Source organism: Leopardus geoffroyi, chromosome D1 (assembly GCF_018350155.1).
Source record: "Leopardus geoffroyi isolate Oge1 chromosome D1, O.geoffroyi_Oge1_pat1.0, whole genome shotgun sequence".
Lineage (NCBI taxonomy): Eukaryota > Metazoa > Chordata > Mammalia > Carnivora > Felidae > Leopardus > Leopardus geoffroyi.
This window is the reverse complement of record NC_059329.1, coordinates 62,804,922-62,819,259: the sequence shown is the minus strand read 5'-3', so window position 1 is coordinate 62,819,259 and position 14,338 is coordinate 62,804,922. Positions and strand designations below refer to the sequence as shown.

Genomic DNA, 14,338 nt, shown 5'->3' with positions numbered 1-14,338 from the left:
ATCTTAAAGGATGCTTCTGAAATATACAGTATTGTCAGTGCTCACGGACTGTGATCATTTATCTGTGGGATATCAGTGTATACAGATCTTCTCCCAATGTATAATTAAATATTTTTAGTAGTTAGAGGCTAATATAGACTCATATCAACTAGCTTAGTCAATGTTCTCACTAAAATTAATTTACATTAAATTAAATTAAATTAAATTAATTATTTAATAAATTAAATTTATTAATAATTTTATTAATAATTAAATTAAATTAATTAAAATAATAAATATATTTATTTTAATAATTATTAAAAATATTTATTAAATAATTAATAATTAATAAATTAATAAATTAAAATTAATTCACATCCAATATCTAAATATCCATTCATTTCTTAAGGAATATTCTCCTTCATTTGTAATATGTATGTATCAATGAAAGTAAAAGAGAGGAAAAGATAGGGAAAACATGATGTTTCTTCTGTATTCCTAGAGAAAATATAGTATTGACGTCTCTTTTGTTCTTATTCAATATTAGCAGTTTTGATGAGGAGTTGAGGAGCCTTATATAAGATGAAGAGAGTGTGACTATCAGAAGCCTTTGCCAGTATGTCTCTAGCCAATACCTCATGTTTTCACCCCTCATCTTTCCTGCTGTTGGGAATCCCAGGACTGGAAAATATGCAGCTCTGGCTTGGTGTCCCATTTGGTACAGTCTATCTGATTGCCCTCCTGGGGAATGGCATCATCCTCTTTGTGATCCAGACTGAGCACAGCCTTCACCATCCCATGTTCTACTTATTGGCCATGTTGGCTCTCACTGACCTGGGCCTCTCCACCGCAACTATTCCCAAAATGCTGAGCATATTCTGGTTTGGTCTCAATGAGATTGACTTTGGGGGATGCTTAGCTCAAATGTTCTTCATACACCTGTTTACAGGTTTCGAAACATTCATGCTTGTTGCCATGGCTTTTGATCGCTACGTTGCCATTTGCCACCCTCTTCGATACAACACAATCCTTACCAACAGAACTATTTGTATTATTGCTGGAGTAGGAATGTTGAAAAATTTTGTTTTGGTGTTTCCACTTGTGTTTCTCCTTCTAAGGCTTTCATTCTGTGGACATAATATTATACCCCATACCTACTGTGAGCACATGGGCATTGCCCGTCTGGCCTGTGTCAGCATAAAGGTCAATATATTATTTGGATTAATTCTTATCTCTATGATACTTCTGGATGTTATTTTGATTGCTATCTCCTATGTGAAGATTCTACGTGCTGTCTTCAGACTCCCATCCTGGGAGGCCAGGCTCAAAGCTCTTAATACCTGTGGTTCCCATGTATGTGTCATCTTAGCTTTTTTCACTCCAGCATTTTTCTCTTTTATGACTCACCGATTTGGCCACAATATTCCACGTTATATCCACATCCTCCTGGCAAATTTATATGTGATAATCCCACCTGCTCTTAACCCCATTATTTATGGGGTGAGAACTAAGCAGATCCGAGAACGGGTGGTGATGATCTTCCTTTTTAAGGAAGTTTGACTCTAAACTCTTGTCTTGGAAAGAGTCTTCAAAATGTTTTCCTTAAAAGAGGGAAGGGTTGTTAAGCTTCTATAGAGCAAATGCTTTACAGAATATGATGTTAAACATAATGTTTCCTCACTTATGTGCAGTATCAAATTAAAGATGAGTTTACATAGCAGATGGTTGTTCCTAGACTAACTATAAACATTATTGTTAAATAAATAGGGGTCACTTATTTCTGTAACTCATTAACATCAGGATTTAGGGATAAAGTCTTAGTGCAACTCAAGTACTATTTTTTTTTCCACATAATATTGTTTAGTCTCTTTACAGAATTCACTGGTTATGGTAGAGGAATGTTGAGCTGCCAAGCACAGTCATGGTTGTAATGGGACTGACTAAACATGCTATAGGGTATGGGCTCCTGGAACAACAGTCAAAGAAATCAAATACTGGTTTTATTTCTCCCATGGTACAGTTGGCTTCCTTAATCATGTAACCACAGGGAAGAAAATAATCGACAAAACACCATAGACATCATTGTAGTACTCCATTTTTATAAGTTTTGAAATAGCAACTGCAGCAACTACATAGAGTCAAATATTTGAAAGGACTCGTGGGACTTCACAGGGTATACTCATTTTAGGCTTTAAGTAAGGTCAAGGTAAAATATAGCAGGAAAAAGAAACAGAACAGGTAAATGTAGAAAGATAAAAAAAAAATGAGGCACAAGTCCTAGGACCTTTCCTAGGTTGTACAGAATGAACTTCATCTTTGTTGTGAATGATTAAAAATATGGAAAAACACTTTTGCTTCACCTAAGTCAACTCACAAGTTTAATGAGAATTTTTTAAATCTTACTAGTTGCATATATGTTGGCCTTACCCAATCAGTTAAAGGCTTGCATAGAACAAAGACTGACCTTCATAGAGCAAGAGAGATTCTGCCAGTTGCTGAGTATATCTATTCACATTATGCATTCTGGAACTAGAGAAAGAACCACAATAATGGTTTTGGAGACCCATTGATCACCTGGCCTACAAAGTCCTTACTATGACTGTAAGGACTCCATAAAAATAAGAAATATGTATATTTGTTTTCAAAAGGAGTATACTTATTGTGATGAGCACTGGGTGTTGTGTGGAAGAGTTGAATCACTATATTATATACCTGACACTAATATTACACTGTATGTTAGCTAACTGGAATTTAAATAAAAACTTTAAAAAAAGACAAAATACACTACTGAGAAAATGCAAAATGCAAGTCCAGACGGAGAGAAAATACTTGCAACACATAGACAATGGTTTGTATGTAGACTATATGAAGAACTTTTACAGTCAATAATAAAAAGGTAAAAACCCAATTAAAAAAAAAGGAAGGTAAAATTATAATGGATATTTCACACACAAAAAAAATATGTGAATGGTCGGTAAGCACGTGAAATATGCTAACCTTACTGGTCATTAGGGAAATACATATTGAAACCACATGGGATACCATTATAATAAAACTGCTGAAATTCAAAAGACTGTCCATACCCAATGTGCTATAACTGGAACTCTCATGCACTTCTATCTAGGTGGGTACAAAATGGAAGAAAGACTTTGGAAACAGTTCTATAGTTTTAAAAATAACATTTAACATACACTTATCCTATGAACCAACAAGTATACACCTAGGTATTTATCCCTTACTTGTTCATACAAAGACTTGTACATGGATATTCATAGCAGCTTTATTTTAATAGCTCTGAACTGAAAACAACCTGATGAATCTACATGATCTTAATTTTTTAACACAATCACATAAAGGAAATAAAAACTTTTGATTTATACCTCATACATTATACTACTTGTGTACCTGAGACAACTAGTCAAACATATTTCAGTTAAGCAAGAAATAAACTAAAAATAGGAACACAAAATGGTGCAAAATTAGTGAGCACTAACTAAAACAAATTGTTACTAATTCCATTTACGTAAATATAGCCATTATAAATATTTCTAGACTATTGGATATAATTCATAAAATATTCTAATAATGAATATTGAATATTATAAGCTAAAATATTTAAATATAAATTTATTCACTGAACATGCATAAAGGGTTTACATTTACTGTGTGAATATGTACTCTAGTAGGTATTTGGAGAGCTCTGCTGCAATGCCCTAGTCTAGGTCATTAATATAATCTTTATATGCTTACTAGTTGTGCCTGGAAACTGGAGTTTTACCATGCTTATTTGCTTGGTTACCTTTGTGTAGTACTATCTTAAAAAAAATTTTTTTTAAAACCTGAAGAAGTAAAAATAGAACTTTTCCTACTCAATTAGAAGAAAGAGAAGCCATTATTAATATTTTTAAGTGTGTATTATATCTTGTAAATTTTTAAAATGCTAATACAAGTACCATATTTTCTTTTTTTAATTTTTTTTCAACGTTTATTTATTTTTGGGACAGAGAGAGACAGAGCGTGAACGGGGGAGGGGCAGAGAGAGAGGGAGACACAGAATCGGAAACAGGCTCCAGGCTCTGAGCCATCAGCCCAGAGCCCGACGTGGGGCTCGAACTCACGGACCGCGAGATCGTGACCTGGCTGAAGTCGGACGCTTAACCGACTGCGCCACCCAGGCACCCCTTTTTTTTTTTAATTTTTTTTTCAACGTTTATTTATTTTTGGGACAGAGAGAGACAGAGCATGAACGGGGGAGGGGCAGAGAGAGAGGGAGACACAGAATCGGAACAAGTACCATATTTTCAATAGAATTTATTTTTAGAGAAGTTTTAGATTCATGGAAAAATTGAGTAGAAGCTATGAATATTTTTCTTATACCCTCTGCCTACACACATGCTTAGCCTCCCACATTGTCAACATCACTCATTTGTTATCATTGATGAACCTGCACTGACTCATCATTATCACCTAGAGTCCATAGTTTACATTAGGGTTCACTCACAGTGCTGTACTCTTTATGGGTTTGGACATATGTATAATGGCATGCACCTATCATTGCAAAATCATACAGAATAGTTTCATGTCCTAAAAATCTTCTGTGTTCCTGTGCTATTCCCTTCTTCCCCACCCCCAGCTCATGACAATCACTGATCTTTTTGCTGTCTCCATAGTTTTGCCTTTTCCAGGATGTTATACATTTGGAATCATAGTATGTAGGCTTTTCAGATTGGCTTCTCTCACTTAGTAATGTGCATTTAATTTTCTTCCATGTCTTTTAATGGCCTAACAACTCATTTCTTTTTATCACTGAATAATATTCCATTGTCTAGATGTGCCACAGTTTATTTATCCATTCATCCATTGAAGGATATCCTGGTTGCTTCCAAGTTTTGGCAATTATGAGTAAAGCTGCTATAAACATCCGTATGCAAGTTCTTATGTGGACATAAGTTTTTAACTCTTTGGGTAAATATTAAGAAGTGAAATTGCTGGATCACATGGTGAATCTGTTTAGTTTTGTAAGAAACTTCCAAATTCTTCCAAACTGAGTGTATCATTTTATATTCCTACCAACAGTGTATGAGAGTTTTTGTTGCTCCACATCCTTGCCAGTATTTGGTTTTGTTCATATTCTGGATTTTGACATTCTGACAGGTATTTCATTGTCCTTTTAATTTGTATTTCCCTGATGACATGTGATGTGGAATATACTACATAGGCTTATTTGCCATCCTCATGTCTTTTTTGGTCAAGTGCCTGTTCAGGTCTTTTGCCCAGTTTTTGATTGGGTTGTTTCTTTTCTTATTGTTGAGTGTTAAGAGTTTTTGTATATTTCAGATAACAGTCCTTTATCAGATGTATCTTTTGCAAATATTTGTCCCAGTCTGTTGCTTGCCTTCTCATTCTCTTCACATTGTCTTTTGCAAAACAAAAGTTTTTAATTTTTTTTTTTAAATTTTTTTTCAACGTTTTTATTTATTTTTGGGACAGAGAGAGACAGAGCATGAACGGGGGAGGGGTAGAGAGAGAGGGAGACACAGAATCAGAAACAGGCTCCAGGCTCTGAGCCATCAGCCCAGAGCCTGACGCAGGGCTCGAACTCACGGACTGCGAGATCGTGACCTGGCTGAAGTCGGACGCTTAACCGACTGCGCCACCCAGGCGCCCCCAAAAGTTTTTAATTTTAACAAACTCCAGCCTTATTGATTCTCCATTTGATGTTGATTCTAAAAAGTCATCACCAAACCCATGGTCAGCTAGGTTTTCTCCTGTATTATCATCTAGGAGTTTTATAGTTTTGTGTTGTACATTTAAGTCTGTGATCCATTTCGAGTTAATTTTCGTGGGATGTGTAAGGTCTGTGTGTATATGATGATGAGGAGTTTGCATGTGGAAGAACCATTTTTACAAATACTTACCAAATTGTATAAATACTCACCTCAAAGACTTTTGTTTCTCTTGTTCCTCCTCCCAGAGACCAGCTTTCATGCTAGTTTTATTTTATTTATAGCTATTTAAGCATGTTTCTTTGTCCTCCCACAGCTATTTATAATTACATGTTATTGACATATGACATACTGTTAAAATTTTCTCAGTATTCAGTCTTCTAAGTTATGTCTAGCCTTTGCTAATAAAAATTATAGAATAAAAAAATAATTCAGGGTCAAAGAAGTTAATTTTATATCATTAAGTGGATATTTAAGAGTCACTGGTATAAGAATTTCAGGACCTAGCATAGAATCTGCTCTATAAAATGCACTCCACAAGGGTACAGCAATTAAATGCTCAGTTCCTGGACACTTCTTGACATATTTAACACTGGCATTTAAATGGATGGATAGGTGGATGAAGTGTTGAATGGTAGTATAAAAAATATGTGGTACAGATTATTATAAAGGAAAATTTGGCTGCATTATGAAATCTAAAGTAAGTTCCAAGGGAAGCTTGAGAAATCTCAAATATATTATGGGTAGGAGGGCAGGGATCATTTGACTGATTCCCTGCAGTCTGGTAACTTAGGGATGGGGTTGGCTTCCTGCACAGTTCCATAAAAATTGGATACAGCTAAATGCAAACAGATGAAGGCAACTGGTTTTGGTAAAATGAAGTGGTGAATCAAGCCTCTAACATGCTATATCAGATAAATTTCAAGCAGTGTTTGGACCTTAGAGCAGGAGCAGATGAAGTTCCTTCAAATGCTGAAACTGTGGAACAGAATTGGGGACCAACTCTCTGCCTTGCAGGACTACTAAAAGAATTAGAATTAGACCCCAGTTGGGGCAGTAAGGAATTTAAACTTCTGTCTGTTCTTCCTCTTTTCCTAGTCTCTTTTTTTTCATTCCCCTCCAGTCACCTTCAGTAAATATGATAACCCATGTCAATAAAAATCTGGAATGATTGCCAACTTTTTCCCACTGATCACTTCGTGTTGCTGCTTTGATGGACCTACTTAACTTTGATGTGGCCTAGGATCTGGAATCTTCATTTATTTTTATCCAAACTCCTGGATATGATGTATAGATCCTACCAGATACCAATATTTGTTATTATGGAATTATGGTAATTTGGACAGTAAATTATTGGCACATGGATAGAAAAGTAGATGAGTGAGCCAAGAAAAAGACCTATCTATATGCTAATATCTGATTTACAACAAAAGTGTCATGAAGTACAATATGGAAAAGAAGGACATTTCAATAAATTGTTCTGGATCAACTGGGATATTCATATAGAAAATTTAATCCTTATTTCACATCAAACACAAAAATCAATTCCAGATAGATCATAGACATAAATGTAAAAATAAAGAAGTTATGGTATATCTATACAATGGAATATTAGCCATAAAAAAAGAATGAAATCTTGCCATCTGCAACAACATGGATAGAGCTAGAAAGTATAATACTAAGCAAAATAAATTAGTCATCAAAAAACAAATATAATATGATGTCACCCATATGTGAAATTTAAGAAACATACAAATGAGCAAAGGTCGAGAGAGGGGGAGAGAGGAAAACCAAGAAATAGGTTCTGGATTACAGAGAACAAATTGATGGTTACCAGAAGAGAGGTGAGCAGAGAGATGGGTTAAATAGGTGTTGGGGATTAAGGAGTACACTTGTCATGATAAGTATCAGGTATTGTATGGAAGTGTCGAATCACTATATCGTACACCTGAAAATAATGTTACACTGTATATTAACTAGAATTTTTTAAAAAATTTAAAAATGAGGGGCGCCTGGGTGGCGCAGTCGGTTAAGCGTCCGACTTCAGCCAGGTCACGATCTCGCGGTCTGTGAGTTCGAGCCCCGCGTCGGGCTCTGGGCTGATGGCTCAGAGCCTGGAGCCTGTTTCCGATTCTGTGTCTCCCTCTCTCTCTGCCCCTCCCCCGTTCATGCTCTGTCTCTCTCTGTCCCCAAAATAAATAAACGTTGAAAAAAAAATTAAAAAAAAAATTTAAAAATGATATTGACACTAACTTGAAAGAATATCATCATGTTATTGAGTTCAACAAAGATTTCTTCAACAGGACACAAAGAACAAAAACTTTAACTGAAAATATTAATGAATTCAACTTCATTGAACATGAAAACTTGTATTCCTCAAAATTTCCATATGAAGAGTAGAAAGTCAATTCATATAGTGGAAGCAGATATTTTCAGGGGATATATCTAAGAAAGGATTCATACACAGACTTTTACAGCTTCCTAAGAAAAATATAACACATTTCTAAGGAAATGGACACAGACTTTAAATAAAATGATGTTCCACTAAAGAGGACATCCAAGTAGCCAATAGCTATAGTTTTTACAACATTATTAGTGTTAAGGAAATGTATATTAAAACCACATCCAATAGCATTACATGATGCTAACAAATAATGGAAGCAAATAAACATACATACCTACCCCCGCATAAACACATATACAAAACCAAGAGTGCTGATAAGGATGTGCAGCAATTGGCTTATATGTAACAGGTGAAAGTGTAAAATCATATATATATATATATATATGAAAAACTGTTGGAGCTTTCTAATAAAGATAAAAACATACCATCCCAATCACTTAGCAATCATACACAGGAATTATTACTGATTGCAAATGTCTGTCAAATAACATGTAGAGAAATATTAATAAGAACCATATTCAAAATAGTAAAAAATGAGATAAAACTCAAACGTCCATCCAGAATTATTAAGTAAATTTGGTACATTTATAAAATGGAATACTATACAACAATAAAAAGTAACAAGCTACAGTTAAATGCAATCACATGAATTAATCTCACAGACATAATTTTTAGTGAAATAAGCCATCACAAAAGACCTATATTATTTAATTACTATTAAAATCATAAAGTATACAATCTATAGTCGTAGATACAAAAAATGATGAACTCTGGAAGTAATCGACTGATAAAGGGCATGAAGTATTCTGGGTTGTTATTAGTGCCACATATTTTCTTCTAAGCAGTGGTGACATATGTTCTGGGCTACCTACAAGGAGTGTAGGCACTCAGAAAACATTTTTGTAGGGACCCTGACCACATATACAATTTGAATCACTCTAAATCAGCATGCCAGTACCATTCTGGTAGATCAGCCTTTAGCAATCCCATGAAATAAATATTGCACCACCCAGTGGAGCAATCTGCTCTCCAGGATACCACCCTAGAGTTGGGACTATTCAAAAAGCCTTGGGAAACTCTATAGGCATTTCCCCTGGAACTCTCTGGACATCTGTTCAAATGAATGAATGCAGAGTTCAATGAATGCAGATTATTGGGTTATGGGGTATCCCAAAAAGGAGTGTCCTAAAGTGGAGAAACAAGGAAGCAGCCTGAGAGGGATACTTTGAGCTTGGGAAAGAGTAACTAGCCCCAGCCACTGGAAAGGGACTTAGACACTTTAAAGAATGGTATTCCAAAGTTCAGGACCCTATATATTTTATATGTTCATAAAAAGTCCATCAAGTTGCATGTGTAAGATTCTTTAATTTTACTACGTGTATGTTGTACTTGAAAAATTTTTGTTAATATCTTCTAATATTTTTATTGCGATATAACTGACACAAAGAGGTTGTTACCTGCTTTCTTCTCTAAGGTTTTGATGGTTTCCTGTAGCAAATTTAGGTCTTTCATCCATTTTAAGTTTATCTTTGTGAATGGTGTAAGAAAGTGGTCTAGTTTCATTCTTCTGCATGTTGCTGTCCAGTTCTCCCAGCACCATTTGTTAAAGAGACTATCTTTTTTCCATTGGATATTCTTTCCTGCTTTATCAAAGATTAGTTAGCCAAACATTTGTGGGTCTAATTCTGGAGTCTCTATTCTATTCCATTGGTCTATGTGTCTGTTTTTGTGCCAATACCATACTGTTTTGATGATTATAGCTTTGTAGTAGAGGCTAAAGTCTAGGGTTGTGATGCCTCCCACTTTGGTTTTCTTCTTCAATATTACTTTGGCTATTCGGGGTCTTTAGTGGTTCCATACAAATTTTATGATTGTTCTAGCTTTGAGAAGAATGCCAGTGCAATTTTAACTGAGATTGCATTGAATGTGTAAATTGCTTTGGGGGGTAGTATTGACATTTTAACAATATTTATTCTTCCAATCCATGAGCATGGAATGTTTTTCCATTTATTTGTGTCTTCTTCAATTTCCCTCATAAGCTTTCTATAGTTTTCAGCATACAGGTCTTTTACGTCTTTGGTTAGATTTATTCCTAGGTATTTTGTGGTTCTTGGTGCAATTATAAATTGAACCAGTTTCTTGATTTCTCTTTCTGTTGCTTCATTATTGGTGTATAAAAATGCAACTGATTTCTGTACATTGATTTTGTACCCTGCAACTTTGCTGAATTCATTTAACAGTTCTAGGAGTCTTTTGGTGGACTCTTTCGGGTTTTCCAGGTAGAGTATCATGTTGTCTGCAAAAAGTGAAAGTTTGGGTTCTTCTTTGCCAATTTTTATGGCTTTTATTTTATTTTGTTGTCTGATTGCTGAGGCTAGGACTTCTAACACTATGTTAAACAACAGTGGTGAGAGTGGACATCCCTGTCGTGTTCCTAATCTCAGTAGGAGAGCTCTCAGTTTTTCCCCATTGAGGATGATATTCTGTGGGCTTTTCATATAGCTTTTATGATGTTTAAGTATATTCCTTCTATACTGACTTTCTTGAGGGTTTTTATTAAGAAAGGATGTTGTATTTTGTCAAATGCTTTTTCTGCATTGATTGACAGGATCATATGGTTCTTATCTTTTCTTTTATTAATGTGACATATCACATTGATTGATTGATTGATTTGTGAATGTTGAACCAGCCCTGCAGCCCAGGAATGAATCCCACTTGATCATGATGAATAATTTTTATTTTTAATTTCTTAAGGAACCACCGTAGTGTTTTCCATGATGGCTGCACCAATTTACATGCCTACCAACAGAGCAAAAAGTTCCCTTTTCTCCACATCTTCACTAACATTTGTTATTTCTTGTCTTTTGAGAATAGTCATTCTAACAGGTATGAAGTGATATCTCACTGTAGTTTTGATGTGCATTTATGTGATTATTAGTAATGCTAAGCACCTTTCATGCACCTGTTGGCCATCTCTCTGTCTTCTTTGGAAGATGAATTTTTTAAAGAAAAAAATTGTTAAGCACCTAAGATGTGAGCAGCAAGATACCATGAAATAAACATTGGCCAAATACATATCATTGATCAAAAACTATAAAATGAGCATAGGATACTGAGGCTTATCTGATAAGCCATGAGGAATAAGTGAAAATTAAAAAGTGCCAAAGTGCTTAATAATGAATGAATGAATATCTAAAGTTCATGAATCTGAGAGTAATTACTATCTATGGCATTAGATTCGACCTTTGAGAATATAATTGAGATGTATAGGAATTCACCCATTTAGAGGTATTATTCCTGAGCATCTTAAATTCCTTACCATACTGATACTTCTGTGAAGTCCCCCTTCACTGATAGAGATTGATAGAAATATAAATACATTTATATTTCTATAAGTGTTGCAGTATTGCATATACATGCATCTACAGACAGACTAGTTCACTTTGAACAGTAAGACACTTATGGAAGATCTGCATAGATATAATGAGTCTGGGAAGATTCCACACAGAGTCAATCATGGGAAAATTTCTCCTAATTCTTTTTCCTATGAGACCTTGAAACACCATTTATATTTTTATTTTTATACTTCTATGACTTATAAGTTTCTGGCATATAATAAAGTATCAATAAAACTATGGATAAAAACAAATAAGCAATTAAGAAAGTAAGGAAAGAATCTGTCACAACTACTTAATGCCTATAGTCCTTGATGTAGATATATATATATATATGTATATATATATATATATATGTATATATATATATATATATATATATACATATATATATATATATATTTGGTAATGTGACCAGCAGAGTTAACTGTTTGCAAATAAAAAGAAGCATTTTATTCCACATAGTCGTGTCCATAAGACCTGCTCTGTAGAGGTTATACAGGAAAGTAATAAAATTTTGTAACTAAGTTGTCCAAAGCTTTAGGTATTCCATAAATTTTCACAGTGATTGTTTGGACATTAATCCCATTATATGCTCTAGATGGGATATTTAGGGATATTATTAATGAAATAATACTAAGTTTAGAGTCTTTTTTTTCTGTTGCAAGATTCTGTAGTTGAGAAACACAATCTCTTTTACCTAGATTAAAATGAATATCTGAGACAGCTTATGTCAGCCTCTTTTCAAAAAGATGCTTGAAACCCTTTCTCGAATTTGCTTGGTCCTCACTCCGTAGATGACAGGATTGAGGGCAGGTGGAACAACCACATATAGATTGGCAAGGAGAATATGAATGTATACGGGAACATTCCTGCCAAACCGGTGAGTCATGAAGGAGAAAAAAGCTGGAGTAAAGAAGGCTAGGATAACACAGATATGGGAGCCACATGTATTAAGTGCTTTGAGTCTGGCATCCTGGGAAGGAAGGCAGAAGACAGCTCGGAGTATTCTCACATAGGAGATGACAATCAGAACCACGTCAACAAACACCAGTGATATAAGAATTAATCCAAATATCATGTTGACCTTTATATTGGCACAGGCTAGGCGAGCAATTCCCATGTGCTCACAGTATGTGTGGGGGATTACATGGTGTCCACAAAAGGGAAGTCTCAAGATGAGAAACACCAGAGGGATAACCAAAATGAAATTGACACCAAACACAACAACAAGGATGAGACCAATCGTTCTGTTAGTGAGAATCAGGCTGTATCGCAGAGGGTTGCAGACAGCAACATGGCGATCAAAGGCCATGGCCACCAACACGACAGTCTCCATGGCAGTGAATATATGAATAAAGAACATCTGGGCGACACAGCCCTCAAAGCTAATCTCCTTTAAATTAAACCAGAATATGCCTAACATTTTGGGGATAGTGGATGTGGACAGGCCCAGATCAATGGAGGCTAACATAGCCAAGAAGTAAAACATAGGCTGATGAAGGCTGCGTTCAGTCTTGATCACAAACAGGATAGTGATGTTCCCCACAAGGGCAATCAAATACACAGAACAAAAAGGAAACCCGATCCAGATGTGCATCTGTTCAAGACCTGGAACTCCCAGCAGGAGGAAATAGGAGGGGTGGAGCTTGGTATCATTTGAGGGGGACATCTTCTCTCTATTCTTTTGGAATCACAGAGAAAACAAATTATCAAACATTTAAAAAGTCATACTATATCCCATAAAAGAATACAATAAATTTGGAGTGGTGATCAGCGGGAAATTGTGAAAGAGATTTCATGCTAGCCTTGAAAGTATAGATTCATTCAGACATTAAAAAATACTAACAATTCTGCTAAGTGTAGCAAACAAATCGAAGAAAATCTGATTTTATAATATTATTATTCTGGGAATGAGACAGACAGTATCCAAATAAGCAAAAAATAAGTGTGTGTGGGTATACATAATATGTATAGGTGTCATATATGTATATATTCACATATATATCAGGTAGATATTAAGAGATATAAGTGACTTAAAGAAAAACAAAACATGATGGTTGGATAATAATGAAGCTGGTGTCACTTTAAGTTTATCATGAAGGAAGTTCGCTTTAAGCAGATAAATGAATGCAATATGGGGATAATTTAGTGTAAAGTTAATAATGATCATTAAATAGTTTTTGTTTTTTGAGTATAGTTGACAAACAATGTTATATTAGTTTTAAGTGTACAACTTCTGTATTCACAAGTGTAGCTACCATCTGCCCCCATTTCACCCCTACTACAATATCATTAGCCAAATTCCTTTTGTTGTGTCTTTTATTCCTGTGACTTATTTATTCCGTAATTGGAAGCCTGTATCTCCCACTCCCCTTCACCCATTTTGTCCATCCTCCTCCCACACTCCTCCCTTAAATGTGTTTAAGACATGGAATGACACTTGGATTTGAATTCTGGAAAGGATACTCTTTTGGGCCTGTGGTACATGAACCGGAAGGAATAATAATTGCTTTTCTTGGGGCGCCTGGGTGGCGCAGTCGGTTAAGCGTCCGACTTCAGCCAGGTCACGATCTCGCGGTCCGTGAGTTCGAGCCCCGCGTCGGGCTCTGGGCTGATGGCTCAGAGCCTGGAGCCTGTTTCCGATTCTGTGTCTCCCTCTCTCTCTGCCCCTCCCCCGTTCATGCTCTGTCTCTCTCTGTCCCAAAAATAAATAAACTTAAAAAAATAAAAAAATAAAAAAATAATAATTGCTTTTCTTTGATAAGGCTGTATATGTAATAAGGCCTCTAGGAAAGCTGGTGACTCTCTCTAGGGGATCAGGTAGCAAGTTT

General features: G+C 35.4%; 2 protein-coding genes across 2 annotated transcripts; one reads left to right on the top strand and one right to left on the bottom strand.

The window, feature by feature from the left end:
- The first annotated feature begins 597 nt into the window (after positions 1–597).
- Positions 598–1,539, top strand: LOC123602543 (olfactory receptor 52E8-like). The gene has a single exon (XM_045487030.1). The coding sequence runs from the start codon at positions 598–600 to the stop codon at positions 1,537–1,539; it is 942 nt and encodes a 313-aa protein (XP_045342986.1).
- A 10,698-nt stretch (positions 1,540–12,237) lies between these two features.
- Positions 12,238–13,176, bottom strand: LOC123602542 (olfactory receptor 52E4-like). Its single transcript, XM_045487029.1, has one exon. The coding sequence runs from the start codon at positions 13,174–13,176 to the stop codon at positions 12,238–12,240; it is 939 nt and encodes a 312-aa protein (XP_045342985.1).
- Positions 13,177–14,338: the final 1,162 nt, after the last annotated feature.